The sequence below is a fragment of the Anarrhichthys ocellatus genome, unplaced genomic scaffold, assembly GCF_004355925.1.
Source record: "Anarrhichthys ocellatus isolate YVR2014 unplaced genomic scaffold, GSC_Weel_1.0 scaffold1, whole genome shotgun sequence".
Taxonomy (NCBI): domain Eukaryota; kingdom Metazoa; phylum Chordata; class Actinopteri; order Perciformes; family Anarhichadidae; genus Anarrhichthys; species Anarrhichthys ocellatus.
The window spans coordinates 3,099,481-3,119,023 of NW_022280031.1; the positions used below are offsets into that span (position 1 = coordinate 3,099,481).

At 39.0% G+C, this 19,543-nt stretch overlaps 1 protein-coding gene across 1 annotated transcript; it reads left to right on the forward strand.

Annotated features, from left to right (window-relative positions):
- The first annotated feature begins 3,732 nt into the window (after positions 1-3,732).
- On the forward strand, positions 3,733-18,701 carry slc6a1b (solute carrier family 6 member 1b). The gene is made up of 15 exons (XM_031854344.1): positions 3,733-4,121; positions 5,467-5,887; positions 6,177-6,308; positions 6,563-6,663; positions 7,177-7,286; positions 7,750-7,882; positions 8,770-8,904; positions 9,491-9,594; positions 10,376-10,500; positions 10,938-11,050; positions 11,188-11,319; positions 12,897-12,999; positions 13,109-13,209; positions 14,101-14,268; positions 15,972-18,701. The coding sequence occupies exons 2-15, from the start codon at positions 5,644-5,646 to the stop codon at positions 16,083-16,085; spliced, it is 1,815 nt and encodes a 604-aa protein (XP_031710204.1). The 5' UTR covers positions 3,733-4,121; positions 5,467-5,643; the 3' UTR covers positions 16,086-18,701.
- The last annotated feature ends 842 nt before the right edge of the window (positions 18,702-19,543 follow it).

Here is a 19,543-nt window from a genome sequence, read left to right on the forward strand (position 1 = left end):
ATACCTCCACAATTATTAGATGAAAAGGCAACATTTTCTTGGCACAATTTTTCCATGTTTTGGTTTAACTCCAGATATTCAATGTAATGTGAAAGAAGCAACGTACCTGCCTAACCTGTGGCAGGTTTGGCAATGCAGCTTTAATTACTAATTATTCTCATATACACACATAATGACACAGTTAATATGACAATACGTATATGACATACGCCACCTTTACAGAACTGCTTTTAATATGTGACAAATGTGTGTTCTATGTTTTTAGTGTTTAGCTTTTTTATGATGATTTTAATGTTTATAAAGTGTCTTTGACAATTTTAAAAAGCGCTATATAAATTATTATTATTATTATTATTATAAGCCAGCTCTGTAATCAGTCATTGAAAACAAGCACTTCTTTCTTAATTGATCTTTTATCTTGTACACTTAAAATGCCGTGTTGCATATTCATCCGCTGCACCTTGGTAACTTTTTGCAACCTGTGTCGCTGAACTTTGACTGAATTTACAACCATTAAAAGGAAGGTGATGTATTAACTGACAACTGTTTTTATTTATTTGGAGTTATCCCTCATTCTGGCATTTCTCTAAACATTTTCTCAGAATCATATTTCAGATTCAGTGAGTATTAGAATCTTCAGGTTTATGTTACGATGTAGTTCTTAAAGATTTTGCTACATTTAAGTATGGCTTTGCAGCCACATTTTGGCTTCACTTTCCCTCCATACTCTCCCTGGCGGACTTCTACATTCCTGCTTGGCTGTGAGAAGAGTGAGGGAGGCAGGGAGGGAGGCCAGTATTTGTTTTACTTTGCCGCTGTGTTTCCATCCTCTCTTTTTTTAGAAAGGCACCCTGGGTTCTTTTTGTAAATCACCCGGCAACAGACACATCACTTTGTCTCCCTCTTTTCACTGCGAGCGGAAACGTCGCACCGAGGCTCTTCTGGAGAGGCCTAGCAGCGTCCTACCTGACTGACTTACCAATGAAGAGCCAGACACATTCTATGGGCCTGCAGTGTTCCACATAACTGGTCCTGACAACAGTCCCTCCCTCTCCCCACTACCCGAAAAGAACAGAGGCTTTTAGGATTAAGAGACATGGAAAAGCTACAGTACAGGGCTCCGTCTGTCTGTTTGTTTGTTTGTTAGTGTGTCGTTCCGTTTACCTCGAAGTCTTTCTCTCTCTTTCATATGCCCAAACATACACATTGATTTCCATAAGCTCTGGAGTGCTAAGCCAACATACAACAATGTTAAAAAAAAATGTTTGTTCAAATGAGGTATTTGAGATGCTGAAACACACTTCAATTGGAAAACACTGAAACTGACTTGAAAAGTGTCGGCAGACGATTCATGCAGTCAATGTTAAAAGGTTAATGTGTTGCCAAGTAGCAAAATAGTTAAAACCATGTCCCAAGAAAAGTATGGATTCATATTTCAATCATATGATTTTATTTACTGTTTTAATTTTTAGATGGGCCGAGCAATGTTGGTCAGTCAGTCAACTACTTTGGTCCAAACAGAAACATATCAGCAATGTTTTGGATGGATTGCCATGAAAGTTGGTATACACATTCATGGTCCCCAGAGGTTGAATCATTACGACTTGGGTGATCCCCTGATTTTTCCTCTTGCGCCACCATGATGTTGACAATTGTGGTTTTGTGTGAAATGTCTCAACAACTATTACATGGATTACCATACAATTTGGTACACATTTTAATGCTCCTCTCAGGATGAAATGTAAACACACCATAAACATCCCTTAATACTTTGGTTTATGACCAAATACCTGAAAAACTAATGACATTCTGTACTTTGTATTTATTGCAATTAGCAAATCATAGCATGCTAGCATGGTCAACTAAGATGGTGAATATAGTAAAGAGTATGTCTACATGCAGCATGTTATCATTGTCATTGTGAGCAGGTTGCCTGCTGGCTTGGCTTTAGACTCTCCTCATAGCTACGTTAATCCACAATAAGTCATTCCAGTTTATCAATATACAAATACTTCATATACACTCAAATCCTGCTCATTTCAGTTTTCCAAGAGGTATACTTGGGATGGTGTTATTTACAGTCATAATATTTATGTCACTCAGTACGTATGCAAAACCTCATAGAAATACTGAAAGTGAGAGGCAACATAAGGCTCTGTAAATATGCCTTTATTAAACAATGCATCTGTCATCATTATCACTGTCATCATCATCTGCATCGCCATTTTGTCTTTCCCACATGAGCAATAATCTGCTCTACAGTTTCACAACATCACTTTTGTCCCCTATCTCTGTGCGGTGAAACTGACAGGGGGCCAGCTGTCTGCCTGTGTGTTTGCCTCTACTCTACTCTCTATTACTACCACCTCCTTCTGTAATTACAAGCTCCACTGCACACAGTCTCGCCATCAGGTGTGGCCAGGGCCACAAGCGCAGCTCCACCAGCTCTCATCACTGTGGCATTTTGAATTCCCCTCGTGTGAGAGCTGCAGGCCAACGGGAGGCTGTTTGCACATCTGAGGTGCCACAGCCTGCAGGCCATTCAGCCAGTTGGGATTAAAATTGCTCAATTTTGTTTCATATCAGTAGAAGGTTAGCTCACCCCCTCATTGGTTCACCATCTGGGCGTTCTTTCCTTCCCTCTCAGTGGTGTGGCTTTTCTGTTGCACTGTATCAGCACCGCACAGCCTACAGCATGGCGGACGGAGACAAAAAGAACAAAAGATGGAAGGGAAAGATTTGGGCAGATGAGCACAGGGGGTTAGCAAAGGAAGTGAGACGTGAGAGAAATAGGGATGTTGTGGGACAAGGAATACGGAAAAGAAGTTAATCAAACGAATGGGAGAATATAAACATTTTCTTAAACATTTTTTGATACAGTCCAGACTTGCAAGCATCCATAACAACGACATAAGCCATGACATTGCATATGATTCCACTTGACATTCAAATGAAGCTGCTATGACACCAAGATATCACTACAAGGTGTCACTACACAGCTTTACAACAAACTTGAAATACGGGAGAAATGAATCACCATCACAGTTTTCATCAGTCAGACGTTTGTCATTCCTAAAGGCAGTTGTAGATGTTATTTTAATATTAACACTTGTTTATTAATCCTTACTCATTTTCACAACTCAAACTTTAACTGTTAAACCCTGCGAGGGTCTAATCTCCCAGTGAGACCCTAATAATTTATCTCAATGTGGGAGTTAAAGTCTGCATTAAGACTGCTCATTTGGGATGTTCCACAAGGGTATTTCATTTTGGAAGACAGCTGGCTAAGAAGATTATAAGCAGTTTTCAATTCATCTCACACACCCTGACTCCCTTTATTGGCTGGGACCCTCTTATCATGTGTTGCCAGGAGCTAAAGCAGCCATTGGCATCTTTGTCTATATCAGCTACTTTGGAATGGTTGCTTTTGGTGCAACATTACACTTTATATTTTTACCCATAGCCTGGACTTTCTAGCTGTTTCATGTTCACCACCCAAACGTTTAATGGATGGAAGTTTAGAAAGTAAAAATATGTGTCACATAAGTGTTATTTATGGCAACTTGATGGAGTCTATTTATTAAGTTGGTTAGTTAGCATCAACTGGCCCCTGAGTGAGCAAGAAAGGATGAATGAGGGAGAGAGGGAGAGAAAGGGAGAGAGAGAGAACTTGCTGATGTAAAAAAAAAAAGCTGCAGGAGTAAGGATATAAAACCTTGAGACAAGAGGATGCTCCTCTCTCAAACCCGCTGCCATCTCAGTGGTGGAAATGTTGGAGTTGGGGTGGGTCGACTTTGAGGTGACATTGACGCTATGTAGATGAGAGTGAGGATCCTGCGCTCCATGTTACGTCCCTGCTCGCTTCAACTCAGACGGCGGCAGCTCCTTTCCCCGTCTTCTCTCCCCTCCTCTCTTTCAGCACCACTCCTTCCAGGACAGCACCTCGCTCTAAAAGACGCGTTTGTTCGCCATCCTTTCCTCTCAGGATCATATATTTGCCCGCTGTCGTCGGATGCAAAGTTTTCACCTTGGTTTTATTCTGTAAAAGTGAAAGGAAGTAACTTTTTAAAAATCGGATTTTCCCATCGGGGAAACAATCTGGAAAATAAAAGGGATTTATCGTAAGTATTCTGTTACACAGTATGCATGCATTTATATAGATCGGGGATATATATGTGTTCGTTGACATACTTATTACAAGCGATGGTCATTGAGGAATTTGGAATATGCAGATTTGGCAATGTGCACGGATGTGCGACTGCGCTTATTTTCGACGCAAGAGACACATCTCAGGAGGTTCATTAGCGAATTTGATCCTTCAATCCTGCAGCCAACTATTTTAAATGTGTCGAATGTAAATGTGTGATCTGTGTGGGGAAAAAATTACACCTAATTCTTACTTCACTTAATTTCTATTTGTCTTGAGGGTGTGCGTCTCTTTGAAGTCAAATGTTACATGGACCTGGATTATTATTAACAGATTGGATGTAAAACGCTTACTGTTTAAAACATGAAAAGATTTGTAACCGTGTTGCCTCGTAGCCTAATGCCTTTCACTATTACGTACGGAAGTTGAAGAAGAGCGCAGAGAGCGCGCTCTATGTTTCATTTGTTTAACTATCATGAGCATATGTTTATTTTGCATTTTAAAAGTCAATATAAATATAACTAAATAACGTAAATACAGAACCTTGCTAAAAGCATGTACTTACATCGTGAAGCTTATTATTTGCATTACCCCAGATTAATAAAAGTAAAATAAATACTTAATTTAAATCTTAACCTTGTCCCGCAGATACTTGATGAAAATGTCTATTCAAAAACTGCAGTGAGTTATTAGCCTCTCCAGGTGATTCATTAGACACTATCGTTGAGCCTGACTCCTAAACGTGTTTAATCGCTCTTCTCTTGTACCGGAGCAGTTGGAAGTGGGCCATTGAATTTAGAGCATAATGACTCAAGGACAAGAGTAGGCTCTAAATATCTGCTAGCATGCATTCACTCCAGGCAATTAAAAGTGATTTTTATTGCATGAGAAGTCTTTATTTGATCCCGTGGGGTTCACGGCACATTTTTCTATATCCACCCCTGAATAAATGTCATGGAATTTGAATGGATGCATGCACAGTAATCGTGGAAAATTATATTTAACCAGTAACATACAACTTATTCTTATGCACAGGCCAGTATGTCCGCATTGATAAGCATTTAGGTGACATCTTTTTTTGGGAGGTTATTCGGTTAATTGGGAACATGATTTCAGTTTCATCGAACTGAAAATCAGAATCACACATTTTTTGAATAATGTAAATATATTGAACAATTAAGGCAGAATTGCGGCAATTATCCCTCATTAGTAAGACCTGACATTCAACTTCATAAGATATTTCAAACAAGTAGATTTACTCCTGTTTTTTTTAGTGATTTTTTATATTCCTATGTAAACATATATAATTCTGTTTTCAGGGTCGCTGGAACGCTGCTAAGCTGCTCCTGATCACTCTCATCACCCCGATTATTCATCTCTACTCGGCAGTTATCTGGGAGCTAGGTGTACAGGACGGAGAAGCTGCTGTTTGCCTGGACCGGTGCTGAAACCCCCTCCTCTCCACTGGTCAGGACTATCCGACACGCACAGTGACCATGGCCACCAACGGGACCAAAGCCTCGGACGGACACGTCTTAACGGAGACAGTTAATGACGCGCCCACCACACCAAACGACAAACCCAAAACCTTGGTGGTGAAAGTGCAGAAGACGAAAAATGAGATACCCGAGAGAGAAATGTGGGGTGGGAGATTTGACTTTCTTCTCTCTTGTGTCGGATACGCAATCGGACTCGGAAATGTCTGGAGATTTCCTTATTTATGTGGAAAAAACGGAGGAGGTAATGAGGACTTCCTTGGCAATTTTCCATTTATCCATTCACAAAAAGGAATGTAAAGATCTCGACATCAAAACCTGCCAGTTTGCTTCCGGAATATTTCAATAAAATAAAGCTGTATTTCTCCCCATTTAAGCCGTGCGTAATTGCGCACAAGCGAAAGCCTGCACGCTAATCAGGGGCGCAGAGTGAAATGCTCGTTTTACCAAATATCCTATCTGGATTATTATGAATGTTACTAGTTAATTATTCACCTACACTTACACACCTTTACCTTTCACCTCTCATTCAGGGGCCTTCTTGATTCCCTACTTTTTGACCCTCGTATTTGCTGGCATGCCCCTGTTCTTTTTGGAGACGGCTCTTGGTCAGTACACTTCTATTGGAGGACTTGGAGTGTGGAAGCTGGCCCCGGTTTTTAAAGGTAAAGGACACTTTTACGTTATCCTTAAGCCCTTAAACTATACTCTATGTTAACTGGCTGCTTCATAAAGGCCAGGTTGATTACAAAGTCGGTCATTATTGCTTTGTAATCATGAAACAGAAGCCCAAAGTGTATCCCCAGTAAAAGACCAATACTTCAAAAAAAAAAATCGTACATATATTTATATTCCCGTTTTATGTCAACACAAATCTCTTAACACAGTTTAACATGCCTGTATTCTCCCATTGTTTCAGGTGTGGGTATAGCTGCTGCTGTTCTGTCCTTCTGGTTAAATATCTATTACATTGTAATCATTTCCTGGGCTATTTACTATCTGTACAACTCCTTCACTACTGTGAGTATTTGATTTTTATATTCATGTGGTTTTCTAATAAAATGATATAATAATAGGACTTGAATACCTTGAAAATGTAGAGGACATTAGGTAGTAGTAGTATCCTAGTTTCCTTGATTTCTACTGAAAAACATTTAACACAAATGCCCCTTTAAATCGCAACAAAGCACAGAGTTTTTCTTTCCAGGTTGTATTTTTTTGAGATAGTAACCCTTGAAGTTATGTGGCAGGTTCTTATTGCCAGCAGCTCTTATATAGGGGTGAACTGCTGTTAACAGAGTATGACATTTATTACTTCCTTTCCCACATAATTAGCCCTTACATAAGGTATTGATAAATGCATTTGGTGATGAGGCATTCACTCCTACAAGAAAAGCATGAAATCTCAATGAGTATCATGGTCTTGGCTGCTTGACAGCCACGGAGAATTGGACCCGACGGTGGGAGAGTGGTTCAAGTAAAAAGAGCTGTCTGTGTGATTTTTGTCTCTCTTTTTTTTCCTTTAATTTTCAGGAGCTACCATGGCAAACTTGTGGCAATCCCTGGAACACAGAGAACTGTTACACCAACTACAGCATCCCAGACACCAAAAACCTCACCAGCGCTGTGGTGGAGTTCTGGGAGTAAGCTGGACATAAAAGTCTGTTTAGATCACAAGGATACTGCTGTGTTATAAACGGATTTAAGCTAAGGTCATGGTCCCACTGTGCACAATCAAGATCAGGGTTGGAGTCTGATGTGGCCATTTGGATCTGAGGATCCAATGGTTCATCGAATCCCTTAACATCCATCCATCCAGATCATTCTGAAGGAAGAGAAATTGTGTGCATACAATAAAGGGCCTCAGACAAACCTAAGCATTTTTTTTTATAAGAGCAAAAAAAATGCGCGTAGACATGCAAGCATGACTCCCATGACTGTGGAGCCTTAGAAAAGCTTCAGGGGTGAGAAAAGAAAGCCAGGGAGAGGGATTTTTGTGAGTATCTAGACATGTGCGTGCATATTTGTGTGCACCCATGCATGCTGCATGTATGAGATCAAGGATGTATTTGTGCGTTGTAGTAAGCCTACTTTACTCCCCTGCAGACGTAACATGCACCAGATGACTGATGGTCTGGAGAAGCCTGGGGAGATCAGGATCCCACTGGCTATCACACTCGCCATTGCATGGGTGCTGGTCTATTTCTGCATCTGGAAGGGGGTCAGCTGGACTGGCAAAGTAAGTAGAGGACAAACACGGAAACTAAACAAAATGGAAAATTAAAATCCATCGTAAATTAAATTTGCATTATCTTTATGCTAGTGTAAAACTAGTGTAGGTTGAGCAAAAATGTAAGTTCTAGTGACAATGCTTTCATAAGTTTAACTGTCATGAAATATTTGAAAATGATATAAAACAACATTTTTATCCCTTCTCAAGTGAGACAGTGACATGCATTACTCTGCCAACCGCTCTCTGTCCGTGTCTCTTTAAAAGGCAATACAACATCCAACACATCCAATATCCCTTTAGCACTCTATGTACGTATGACAAGAACCAACACGTTCCACAAAGGGATACAAAGGCCTACATTTGACTGCTGTGAAGCCATGTTCTGCCCACTGAGCTACAAAATTACAAAACCATAACCTGTGTGATTACCCTTTTGTACTTTTTATATCAATGGTTGTTTTATGACAGATTCATCATTGTTTTTTTTTCATAAAAAGGAGTGTCAATGGCAGTCTATGTTAGTTCACTTGTTATTCAGTTTATTTTCTCATGATTGAGCTGAACTGTGTTGACTTTGATAACACAAATTAGTTCAGATAAGGAGGGAAATAGTGCACTGAGAGTGTGCTGAACCCAACCGTTCTGGGGTCATCTCGCCTCCAGGGAATGGCAGAATAGGTCACTGTGCTGCTCTGTGCTGTGGAAATGGTGCCACACAGTACTGTAACACTGTTCACGAGGAGTTGAACAACTTAGCAGTTTTCACTTCTTCTACAGTTCGGTTGCCCTGCAGGACAAATATTAAAAGTTAAATGATGCTCACTAGCTGTGTGATTTAACGAGCTCAGATAGACAATATTGTTTTTTTCTAACAACAACTTTGTGTCCCACAGGTGGTGTACTTCTCAGCCACATACCCTTACTTTATGCTGTTCATCCTGTTTTGCCGTGGCATCACTCTACCCGGTGCAATTGATGGAATTCTCTTCTATATCACACCCAACTTTGAAAAACTGAAGGAGTCTGAGGTATGCTCTCTGTTTCTGCCTTTAAGTATAAAAATGTTTCTGTTCAGGGATACATGTTTCTAATTGTTAAGGTGGATGCAGATGATATACCAATGACTATTAATTGCATGGGCAGCAAAAACATAGAAATGATGTATATTAGCACACAGCCATAAAAAAAACATCCAACTATCAACATATATATTCCAAATATTTTCCCTTGAGCAGCAAAGCAATAAGCTCAGATAGCTGTTGAAAGGCTGACGTTTACCAGTTGTGGGTTAATGAAAATCCCTCTATGATAGTATTGATTCTTTTTTTCATGATGATCATGTTCTCTTTTATTCTGTAATGATTGTGACAAAATGACTTTGCCACATCGCTAAAGCTCGTGTAGAACATGAGCTGAAGCTAGATGAGGTGTGGAGAGACATCATTAGACAAGGCAGAGTTAGGTCAAGATGGGATGCAATGGGATCAGAGTGGGTCAGATAGGACCAAGTATGCAAGTAACAAGACAATTTCATCAGTAAAAGAAAAATATATATCTCTATTTAGGATCAACCTGGTTAATTTAACCTCTTTTCTTCCAATCTTTGTGTGATAGGTGTGGCTGGATGCTGCCACTCAGATCTTCTTTTCCTATGGGCTGGGATTAGGCTCTCTGATTGCTCTTGGCAGCTACAATAACTTCAAGAACAACGTATACAGGTAGGAGATTATAATATGTTGCATTTTCAATACCTGTTCACAGTGTCTAGCACCAGTCACTCACACATCACTGGGGCGACTGGGGGTCAGTGGTAGAGCAGGGTGGTCCCTCAATCAGAGGATTGGCGGTTCCCCAGCAAGACACGTAGCCCCAAATTGCTATGAATGGGTGTGAATGGTTAGTCAGAGTCCTGGTGGGCAGGTGACACCTTGCATGGTAGCCATCAGTGTTTGAATGGGTGTTAATGCGTGAATGACATGTAGTGTTAAAGCGCTTGAGTGGTAGGAAGACTAGACAAGCTCTATACAAGCTCCATTTACATCTTTTTTTATTTTTAAGGAGACTGTGCGGATGTCTCTTCCTGTGATTATTTTGGGTTTCCTGGCAACAATGTGTCTGCTGTACCTTCTATTTTGGGACTATTTTAGCCTCCAGCTGTATCAGTCTTATCATTATTATGGCTCTACCCTCTGTTTTACACTCATAGGCGCAGACGTCAGGTTTGCCTTAGCCTCTGTCATATTCTATGATAAACACTGGTCTGCAGGCCACATAATGCACATCTATTGTTCCAGCTATTTTGAAACAGCTGGAGCTAACTGCCATTTTAGAAGAACAGGTCAATATAAATGTACTCAGCTGCTGTGCTACTGCAGGATGCGAAATGTCTCTCCACCATCCCTCCCACCCCCCGGTGCATCTCGACAATGTGTGACGGGTTGATAAGGAATTGATATAGGCGTGACAATGGCTGCCTTGTGCTTTGTCTCTCCCCCACAGAGATTCTATCATTGTCTGCGGCATCAACTCCTTCACCAGCATGTTTGCTGGCCTTGTCATCTTCTCCATCGTGGGATTCATGTCCAATGTAACAAAGAGACCCATCGCTGATGTGGCAGCCTCGGGTAATTGCAATCAATGTTGAAAGTCGATAGTAACAATCGGCACAGAGAAGAGATATTTGTGACTGTGCAAAAATTAGCCCTTGAAATTGCGAGACGTTATTCTTTCAGTCAAAAAGGCAGGGTATTAGTTTGGCACTGTGTGTCATTTCTGAGAAAAATTGCTCAGTAATTTTGAAAAAACTCTTTGTCCTTTATAAATACTCACGTTTGACATTCAGCACTCACACTTTGTTCTTTCCAGGACACTTTGGATTTATCGAGTATTACAGCTACTTTACGGCTGAGTATGTGTGTTGAAAATGGCAGACAACATGTTTTTAAATGAACTTAGCATTCATTTTTTAAAACGTATACACCAATTTGTTTTTTAACTGATGTTTTATGCCATTGTAAGCACACAATGTCACAATGTGTATGAAATGTGTCTTTTTTTGAAGGACCTGGCCTGGCATTTCTGGCCTATCCCGAGGCCGTTACCCAGCTGCCCATCTCTCCTCTCTGGGCCATACTCTTTTTCTCCATGCTGCTGATGCTGGGAATTGACAGCCAGGTAAAGATAACCCCACAAAAATGGTCTAAGTTGTGGTTTATGTGCCATAATGATAAGTGCTAATGTTCCTAATGTTTTTATTGTGACACCAGTGTTTTACGTAACACAGTTTTGACGCGACTCTGCCATCTCTCCAGTTCTGCACAGTGGAAGGCTTCATAACTGCACTGGTTGATGAATTCCCTCATGTTCTCCGAAAACGCAGAGAGATCTTCATCGCAGTCGTCTGCTTTATTTCTTACATTATTGGACTGTCCAACATCACACAGGTAAATGTTTCTTTCTTATTGGATAATCCACTAACTTGCAGAGACATTACAGGCAAGTTAGTTGAAAAACACCCACAGCAGCCTCCTATCTTAATGACAAGGTTGGTATCTGTTTTCATATTCGGGTCATATTGAGTCTGTATTTCTACAGTTTATCAAGTAATCACACTGTGGGGATTTGTCCTCCTTTCATAATATTTGCAGAATCCAGTAGAAACGCCGCACAAGGTCAACAAGTTCACCTTTAATCAACTGAGTAAACACTTGAAACATGCAGACACCAACATGCCTTAGTTTCTTTCATATTTTACATTTCTGACTTTGGCACTGTCATAGAATAATAAAACATTTCCACAGACTTGTAAAAATCCTACAGGACACCATTGTTGTGACCTCAGCAGCTGACCCAGTAAGCTGCAGGAGTGTTAACTCAGCTAGCTTGTTAACTCAACTCTCCAAGTGGCCCTCATATGAAATCCAACGAGCATCTAAATACGATCCCATGCTGCACTCCATATTACATCCCGGATTACGGTCACAGTGATTAACGTTGTGAAATGAAGCTTAACAAAACCAAAAACGCTACAAAACTGCTTGGTTAGGTTTAGTAAAAGTAAAAAAAAATAAAAAAATCATGGTTTGGCTTAAAATGACGATGATAATACAACAGAACTAAACTAAAACGTAACAAAAGTAGTTGGTTTTAGGCAGCAAAAGCAGTACTTGGTTATGTTTAGGCAACGCAAGTACTTGGTTTATTCGAGATTCAAACATCAGTCGCCCGGTTGAAAGCCCTGTGTTATTTGACACATCCACTACCCTGACCTCATCGCTACATGGACATCCGCAGATTCATTTGTGTTACTTCAACCGCAAACGTTACACAGGACAAAATACATAAACCTCAAAATGTAATTCGCAATGCAATTTTTTTGTATGAGAATGTAATTTGAATTAAGGAGACGGGGCTGCATGTCCTCTAGCAGCCACCTAAGGTTAAAAAATTCCACTTTTGCACAGAAAATATCTGACAATTTAACTGGAAGGTTGTCATCAAATTTGCCAAAATACTTCAATCTACTTCATCAATTAGTAACTAATTATGATTACAATTAAAGATCAGCGCCTCAGAAAGAAACACTGGTCACTGCTGTTTAACTACCAAATTTTATTTGGAATAAAAATATAAATTAAAATCTTTGTGTAATTGTAAAGGTCCACTGTTATCTCCAAACATTTGATAACATGCTGTATTGCTTTAAGTATTTTCCTTATCATGCATTTCAAAACACCAGCCCAAAAATGACTACTGACTACTGCTGTACAAGACACATTACCTTTATCACAATTTGAATCAAAAGTTTAAAAAAAGAAACAAACAAGTGAAGGAGCCAACAGTCAGCACAAAATTGGCAAAGAGGCTTCAACTTCTACCTGCTTGTCCTTCGATTCCACTTCCACTGATTTAGTTCATGTCCTGCACATTCAAGACTATAATTGCTTCTTTAACGTTTTCCCCTTCACCTTCATGTGTCTTATATTCTAGTCCCTTGTTTTCTGCTTCTCTTCTTTTACAGGGTGGACTCTATGTGTTCAAGCTATTTGATTACTACTCAGCTAGTGGAATGTGCCTGCTCTTCTTGGTCTTCTTTGAGTGCATCTCAATTTCCTGGTTTTATGGTTAGCCACACTTATGTCTTATCTATCTATCTATCTATCTGGAGCACATCTACTGTCACACAACTCAATAACTAAAACTGTATTCATGATGCTTCATCTTTGGTTCCAGGTGTGAACAAATTCTATGACAACATTGAGGAAATGCTTGGCTACAGGCCCTGTCTGTGGTGGAAGGCCTGCTGGGTCGTTTTCACTCCGCTCATTGTGGCTGTAAGTGTTATTTGTGGTTAACATGCACATGTCCAAACAGCAACAGGGGAAAAAAACATCCCATCGAGGACAGTAGTTAGGCTAATCCAACACATTATCGTTCAAGGACCCTTGGCATCACTTTCTACCGCACTGGGTAGCTCCACTGCAGTCACTGTAATCACACGGTTCCATTGTGAATTCAAACAAAAACACTTCCTTAGGTTTAGGCATCAAAACCAGTTAGTTAGGTTTAGGAGAAACATTGTGGTTGGGATTAAAATAAGTACGTAAACTAAGTAAAACTTAAACAATTTAACATAAATACTGAAAACACATAACTTCAAAATAACTCAACAACACAATCACTCTCCTGGTTGAATGTCCTGTGTTTGTTCTCCCCTCACACCCGCCCACCATTGTTTTCATCACACTCCTGGAGCATTTTCTTCAAGCTTTTAATAATGGCGTGGATGGGTTTACATTGTAGTAACTTGAAAGCCCAGTGCTTCTTATGCAGACTCTAAAGGGTCGCTTGTGGGTCAGTATCAGACGCCGAGAGACGTGACAAAGCGTTGGTATTTGACAACCTGCGAATGGGATTATTAGGTCTCATATAAAGCTACATATTGAGAATGATTGCATAATCTTTATGTGCAAAATTAAGCTATGTATTTTCGATTGGCTTAATTAACTGTCAGTGCTCTATGCTTAAAATGCATTACTATCTCACCATACCATCATATTACATCACAAAGTGCGTCTGTTCTGTTCTGTCCAAAGATCATCCAAGACCAAAAGCTTATTCTGCAGTTTTGCTACAATGTTCATAGCCTAGAATTTAGACTTTGTGTGCCAAAACATGATAATGAAGAAGATGCTGAGATCTATTTCCTTGTCCCTCTTGTCCAGGGGGTCTTCTTGTTTAGTGCAGTGCAGATGGTTCCCCTCACCTTGGGTACCTACGTGTTCCCAGCCTGGGGCCAGGGCATTGGGTGGTTAATGGCCCTCTCCTCGATGATCCTCATCCCTGGCTACATGGGCTACATGTTCCTCACACTCAAAGGCACATACAAAGAGGTAAGATCAATGCCAATTCAGTCAAATAGTTGATGTATTTTACTTAAATAATACAATTTTACCTGCTTTTTTGCTACAAAGCAATGAATAATTATGCTACAAAGCAAATTTTACCAGATGCTTATAATATCTGCATATGCAAATTAAATCATAAATACATACACTTAAAGGAAGTGTTATTGAACTTACACATATGTATTATGGTATATAAATACGGAGAGTTTTAGTTAGTGTAATGCTAATACGATTGCCGCAGATTTCCCAGAGCACATCACTGCACCCACGTCTGAGCATTTCACACATCTACTGTATTAGCTGGTTTGAATTTTAATCTGCAGGCAGCAGCGAGGCAGCAGCGAGGCAGGCTCTGCGTTAAGAGTTTCGAGTGGATTACTTTTTGGCTCAAACATATTATTACATACAGTATGATCGACCAATCCAACTCAGGAACACAGAGGGGGCTGATGTGTAGTGAGGATAATATAATGCCGTATAAGCCCTGCAGATTTTAAAGTCAGTTTTAACCATGATGGGAAGTTTGAATATACATTCAAGGTCACCCTGTAGATTTTTTTACAAAAAGTCTGGCTCACACATGTTTATCAGAATATACTGATCCAGGACTTATATCATACCCACTTACATATACAATATAACATATTGGCTAGCTGTGAAAGTAGTACCCGATATGTCATTTGGCAGCAAAAAGACTTTTCACACTGGATGTTAAAATGCTCAGCTTGGCCCAATGTGATTTTGCTCTATGCATCATAACTGCACTGGGATTCAAAGCTTTTGTAATTAGCAAACACATAGGCATGCTCGGTAAAGATGAGATAAACCGCTGTGAAGAGTAGAACAGTGATAAAAGGATTAGTAAATAGAGTTTCTAATTAGTTCTGTAAAACAATTGTAGATGCCTTTTTGCTTTACCAGTTCTCAAAAAATGACATTCATTTGATTGCAGCATTTCTGCTGCATTTTTATTGATCTGATGATCCCAATCAGAGTCGCATAATACCTTTTGGATGCCTTTTACATTAAGAGCATTTTAATCTGCAGTCATGCATAATGGGCTGAACAATAACCTTGCATCTATACGGTCCCTAGTGACAGATATAGCTTTATAGCCACCGCTGATGGAATAAATGGGCCATAATTGCAGGCAGTGCAACAGAGGCTGTCAAATGCGATGTGCAGGTGTCAGATCCTGCAGTACCAGCTGATGCTTGATTGTTTAATTGTAGCAATCAGCCAGCCCTGCACCCAGGCGGAAGCTTAGTTTCACAAACACTCCACATAAATGCTGCAGAATCCCAGGTCTAACACTGCACCCAGAGTTCAGATCATTTAAAAGGTTCAGGATGGTTTGATTAAGTTTTGTGGGATCAGTAAGTTTGGCCCATGAATTATTTATTAGTTAGATGTCAAGAACATTAGCTTTTAATTTCCTTTGTCAGCCATATCTCAAGCTGTATTTAACCATATAACTATATATCACATCAGGGATACTATGTGGATGTCTTTTGATGAGTTTACACCCATTCATCAAGCACACAGCTGTGTGTTTTGTTACAGCTTATTGGTTCACAAACCTTGCAGCTGTTTGGTCCCTGCTAAAGCTGTGTGACAGTGTCTCATTGTAATTTCAACACCATCAGCGATTTCTTCAGCTGTGTGATATCCGTGCTTCTCCGTTTCAGCGTCTGCGGATAATGTTCACGCCTGTGGTACTGCCGAAGGTTCAGGAAAACGGCCCAGACCAGCAGACAGAAAACCAGAATCAGAACCCTGCCAACGAGGAAGCCTACATCTAGAAACTTCTGCCTCTCTCTCTGTCGCAACGGGCAGACTCGCGATCTACACAGAAAAAAACATAATCAAGGTTGGGAACGACCACCAGACTTCCACGTCTGCTTTTATTCACCTACCTCCTGGGGACACATGAAACCAACCTGATTACACAGTTATTTTTAGGGGTTTTTCTGTTTGTTTATTTGTATAATACAGAGTTATAAAACTTATGAGAAAAAAACAAATTACCCAGCAAAACTGTTGTGATATTTTGAATTTCATTATGCAAAAAAGTTAGTCTTTTTAGAAAAGGAAATGTGACTTAGGAAATTACTGTATATTGAATATATAATTTAAATTTGGAGGCCCGCGTTGATTCAATAGTATTGTGCTACTTTGAAGATATTAATTAATCTACTAAACTACAATTACTGTACAAAGAAAAATACTGGTTAAATGCATTTTGCTTGTTCATAAAATACATATATTAAAATGAATGCAGTGTAGTAGGTGAAAAAAAATGCAATTTGAAAGTTTGTGAAGTGAAATTTGAATACTGACCAATTTATGGCAAAGACAATATGGGAATGTGCAACAGGTAAGGCCAAATCTGCTTGTATGTGTAAAATATAATTTAGCCAGACTATCACTCCCTTGCAGGATCCTGCAGTTCACCTGAAATGTTTACCATGTCTGGGGCTACCTTTGAAAAGCACAAGTGCAGTATGGGATTTTGAAGTGTCCAGTTTTTATTTTGGCTCGATTGAAACTTGTGACAACAGCAAAAATAACTTACATAGGATACATAGCAAGAGACTGTTATAATTGTTTCTTTGTTTTCTAAAGAACAATAACTTTGTATGTTGTCTGAATCTTTTTTGTAGAATAATTTTTAGGTCATTTTCTATATGTGAGAGTGAGAAGGACCAAAATCATACTCGTGTTAGAAGGATTGGTGCAGACATTTGAGCCGCTGAATATATATGGATTAAATCAAGCAACTCCTTTTGTCTCTCTGAACAGCAACAGAGTACCGTAGCAAATACAGCATCCATTACATTACAAGCACAATTTTTGGATCTGTAAACTACCACCTCTAACGAGTAGCCAACACATAAATCCCATATTTGCATTGTGCGTAAAATATTTATGCCTGACATTATTTAGAAAGAGTAGAATTTCCTTCTCCTGACAACCAGTAAAGTGGAAACACAGAGTTGTGTTGCAATAAGTCAAAGCTAATTCAAATCTATATTTTAAACTGTGAGATTGAATAAGCTGCAGTGGCTGCTGCATTGGAGACTGCATGATGGATTTCTATGATAGCTCCACTTTTCCGACTGGAACCGTTTACTTGTATATCTATTTAGTAACCCACTCCTCAGGAACAAAGGTGGAAGTGACCAAATTCTCTCAGCTCTCAGATACTACCATTATACACTGAAACAATTAATGCTATATTTAAAAAAAAAAAAAAAAAAACTATCAGCAAAGTTTTGCCATTTCCACCCATTACTCCAACATGTTACCTTAAGCGGCAACAAAACATAAACACACAAACCATATGTGTGTATATATATATATATATATATATATATACACATATATATATATGTGTATTTGTGTGTGTGTGCGTGTGTACATGGGCACACTCGAAAGCTGATCCAAATTGTTTTCTCTTTTCTGTGTGCTATTCAGCTAGCATCATTTCTTTCAGTGTAAATGAACTGTGATGGCCTTCACTCAGTCATTTTAGTAGAAGCCAAACTGTGTTTGTATCCTGTGGCTAGGTGCAGATTTCCAATATCAGATAAGGAGAGATAAACTTTGGCTCAGTCAGCGGACAAAGCCAGCAAAAGCACTGTTAACACAACAGGACATAGACAAATGCTATGTACTGTAGGCCAACACTACTGAAACTACTCCTTTTCATAGGGTAAAGAAAAACCTATTACTACATATCAAGTTTGCTCGGCAATATAAAAACATATTATGTAGAAGCTGACTTTGCGACAGACCACAGATATCACTGTATTACTATGAAGGAGGATCAAGAAAAATTGCTTCTGTGGCAGCTACATGCGACAGGAATCAGGTTGAACCAGTCCCGTTTATTTTCTTTTATCTATGTTCTTTTTTCAAAGATATGTGAATTAAAATGTGCAATGACAAAGGGTTCCGTGAATTTTGTATAAAGTTACCATACTGCAGTTTTCTCTCTTGAATGATGTTGTAAACTGGACTGTGTAATACATGTATCTGTGAATGTCGGTACAACCTGAGTTTTTCTTTTGTCTAAATGTTGAACAAAAAAAAGTGATATAATTTGAATTTCTGCAATAATATTATTATCTCAGAAACTAAAGCACATATCTCTCTCAACTGTAAAAAAATATATAATTACAATAACAGAATAGAGTAATAATTAAGATGATAATATTAATATCAATAACAATAATGTAATAGAAATGTCTAGTCAGAGAATATTGTTTTGTATATTTCTAGCTGTTTTATGGGCCTAATGTAAAATATTCTATGTAAAAAACATATAATAAATGTCTTTAGATGGTGTTATATGAAAAAGCATGATTGCAATATATGTTATCTGCAAAAAATAAATAAAGACCTATAGATTATAATATCTGTGTCATGTAATCTTGGGGATATAGGGAATATATGTGTCCATTCATTTTTAAACGCACACAACAAATATTTATTTTACCAGCCGATGGTAAAAATACACAATAGCGTAATTGGGGAAACTACAAACACCATTTTTATTTCAAATAACTACAAGCGCTGACTTAAAAGGTATAGAAATGCTTTTCCAACCTCCCTTTTGCATTGTTGAGTGAGATGGTTTTGCATGACAATAACCTGCTCAGTGTCATGCTAATGCACAATTTATTACATATTGTAATTGGAAATGAATATGCAATCAGTTCCATCACCGCAAGATATGTTCTATTTAAACTTAGCTTATAGTTTCTGACTACATGATTTTTGCTGCAGTTACTGTATATCCTTGTGACACCTGCACTGAGAGCTGTGCCAGCACAGACACTATAGCCGTCCTGGCTGACAGCCAATCCCTCCCGGTCACAATGCAGCATCCATCTCCCTGCTGTTATGCTGTAGTTATCCTACATTTGTTATGATCCAGAGAGCCAAATCATCACTAAATGCACAGTGGGAAAGAAGTACAGAATGTGTAGACGTCTTTACTTCGAAGAGTTTGTGGAAAGGGGAAGATGAAATAAAAATCCTGACATTGCACATGAGATTTTGAGAAAAGTATGAATTAAATAACGAAAAAAAAAAGCATTAATTAAATAGCACGTCTTAAAATCACGTGTCTGGATTACATGCGTGTTCATTTTTTAGAGGGTGGCTCAGTAATCTCAACATATGATGAGCTTTATTTTTGTAAAATTAATCTCTTTTGGGTCTTTTTTACTAAACGTTTGTTAACACTTGATAC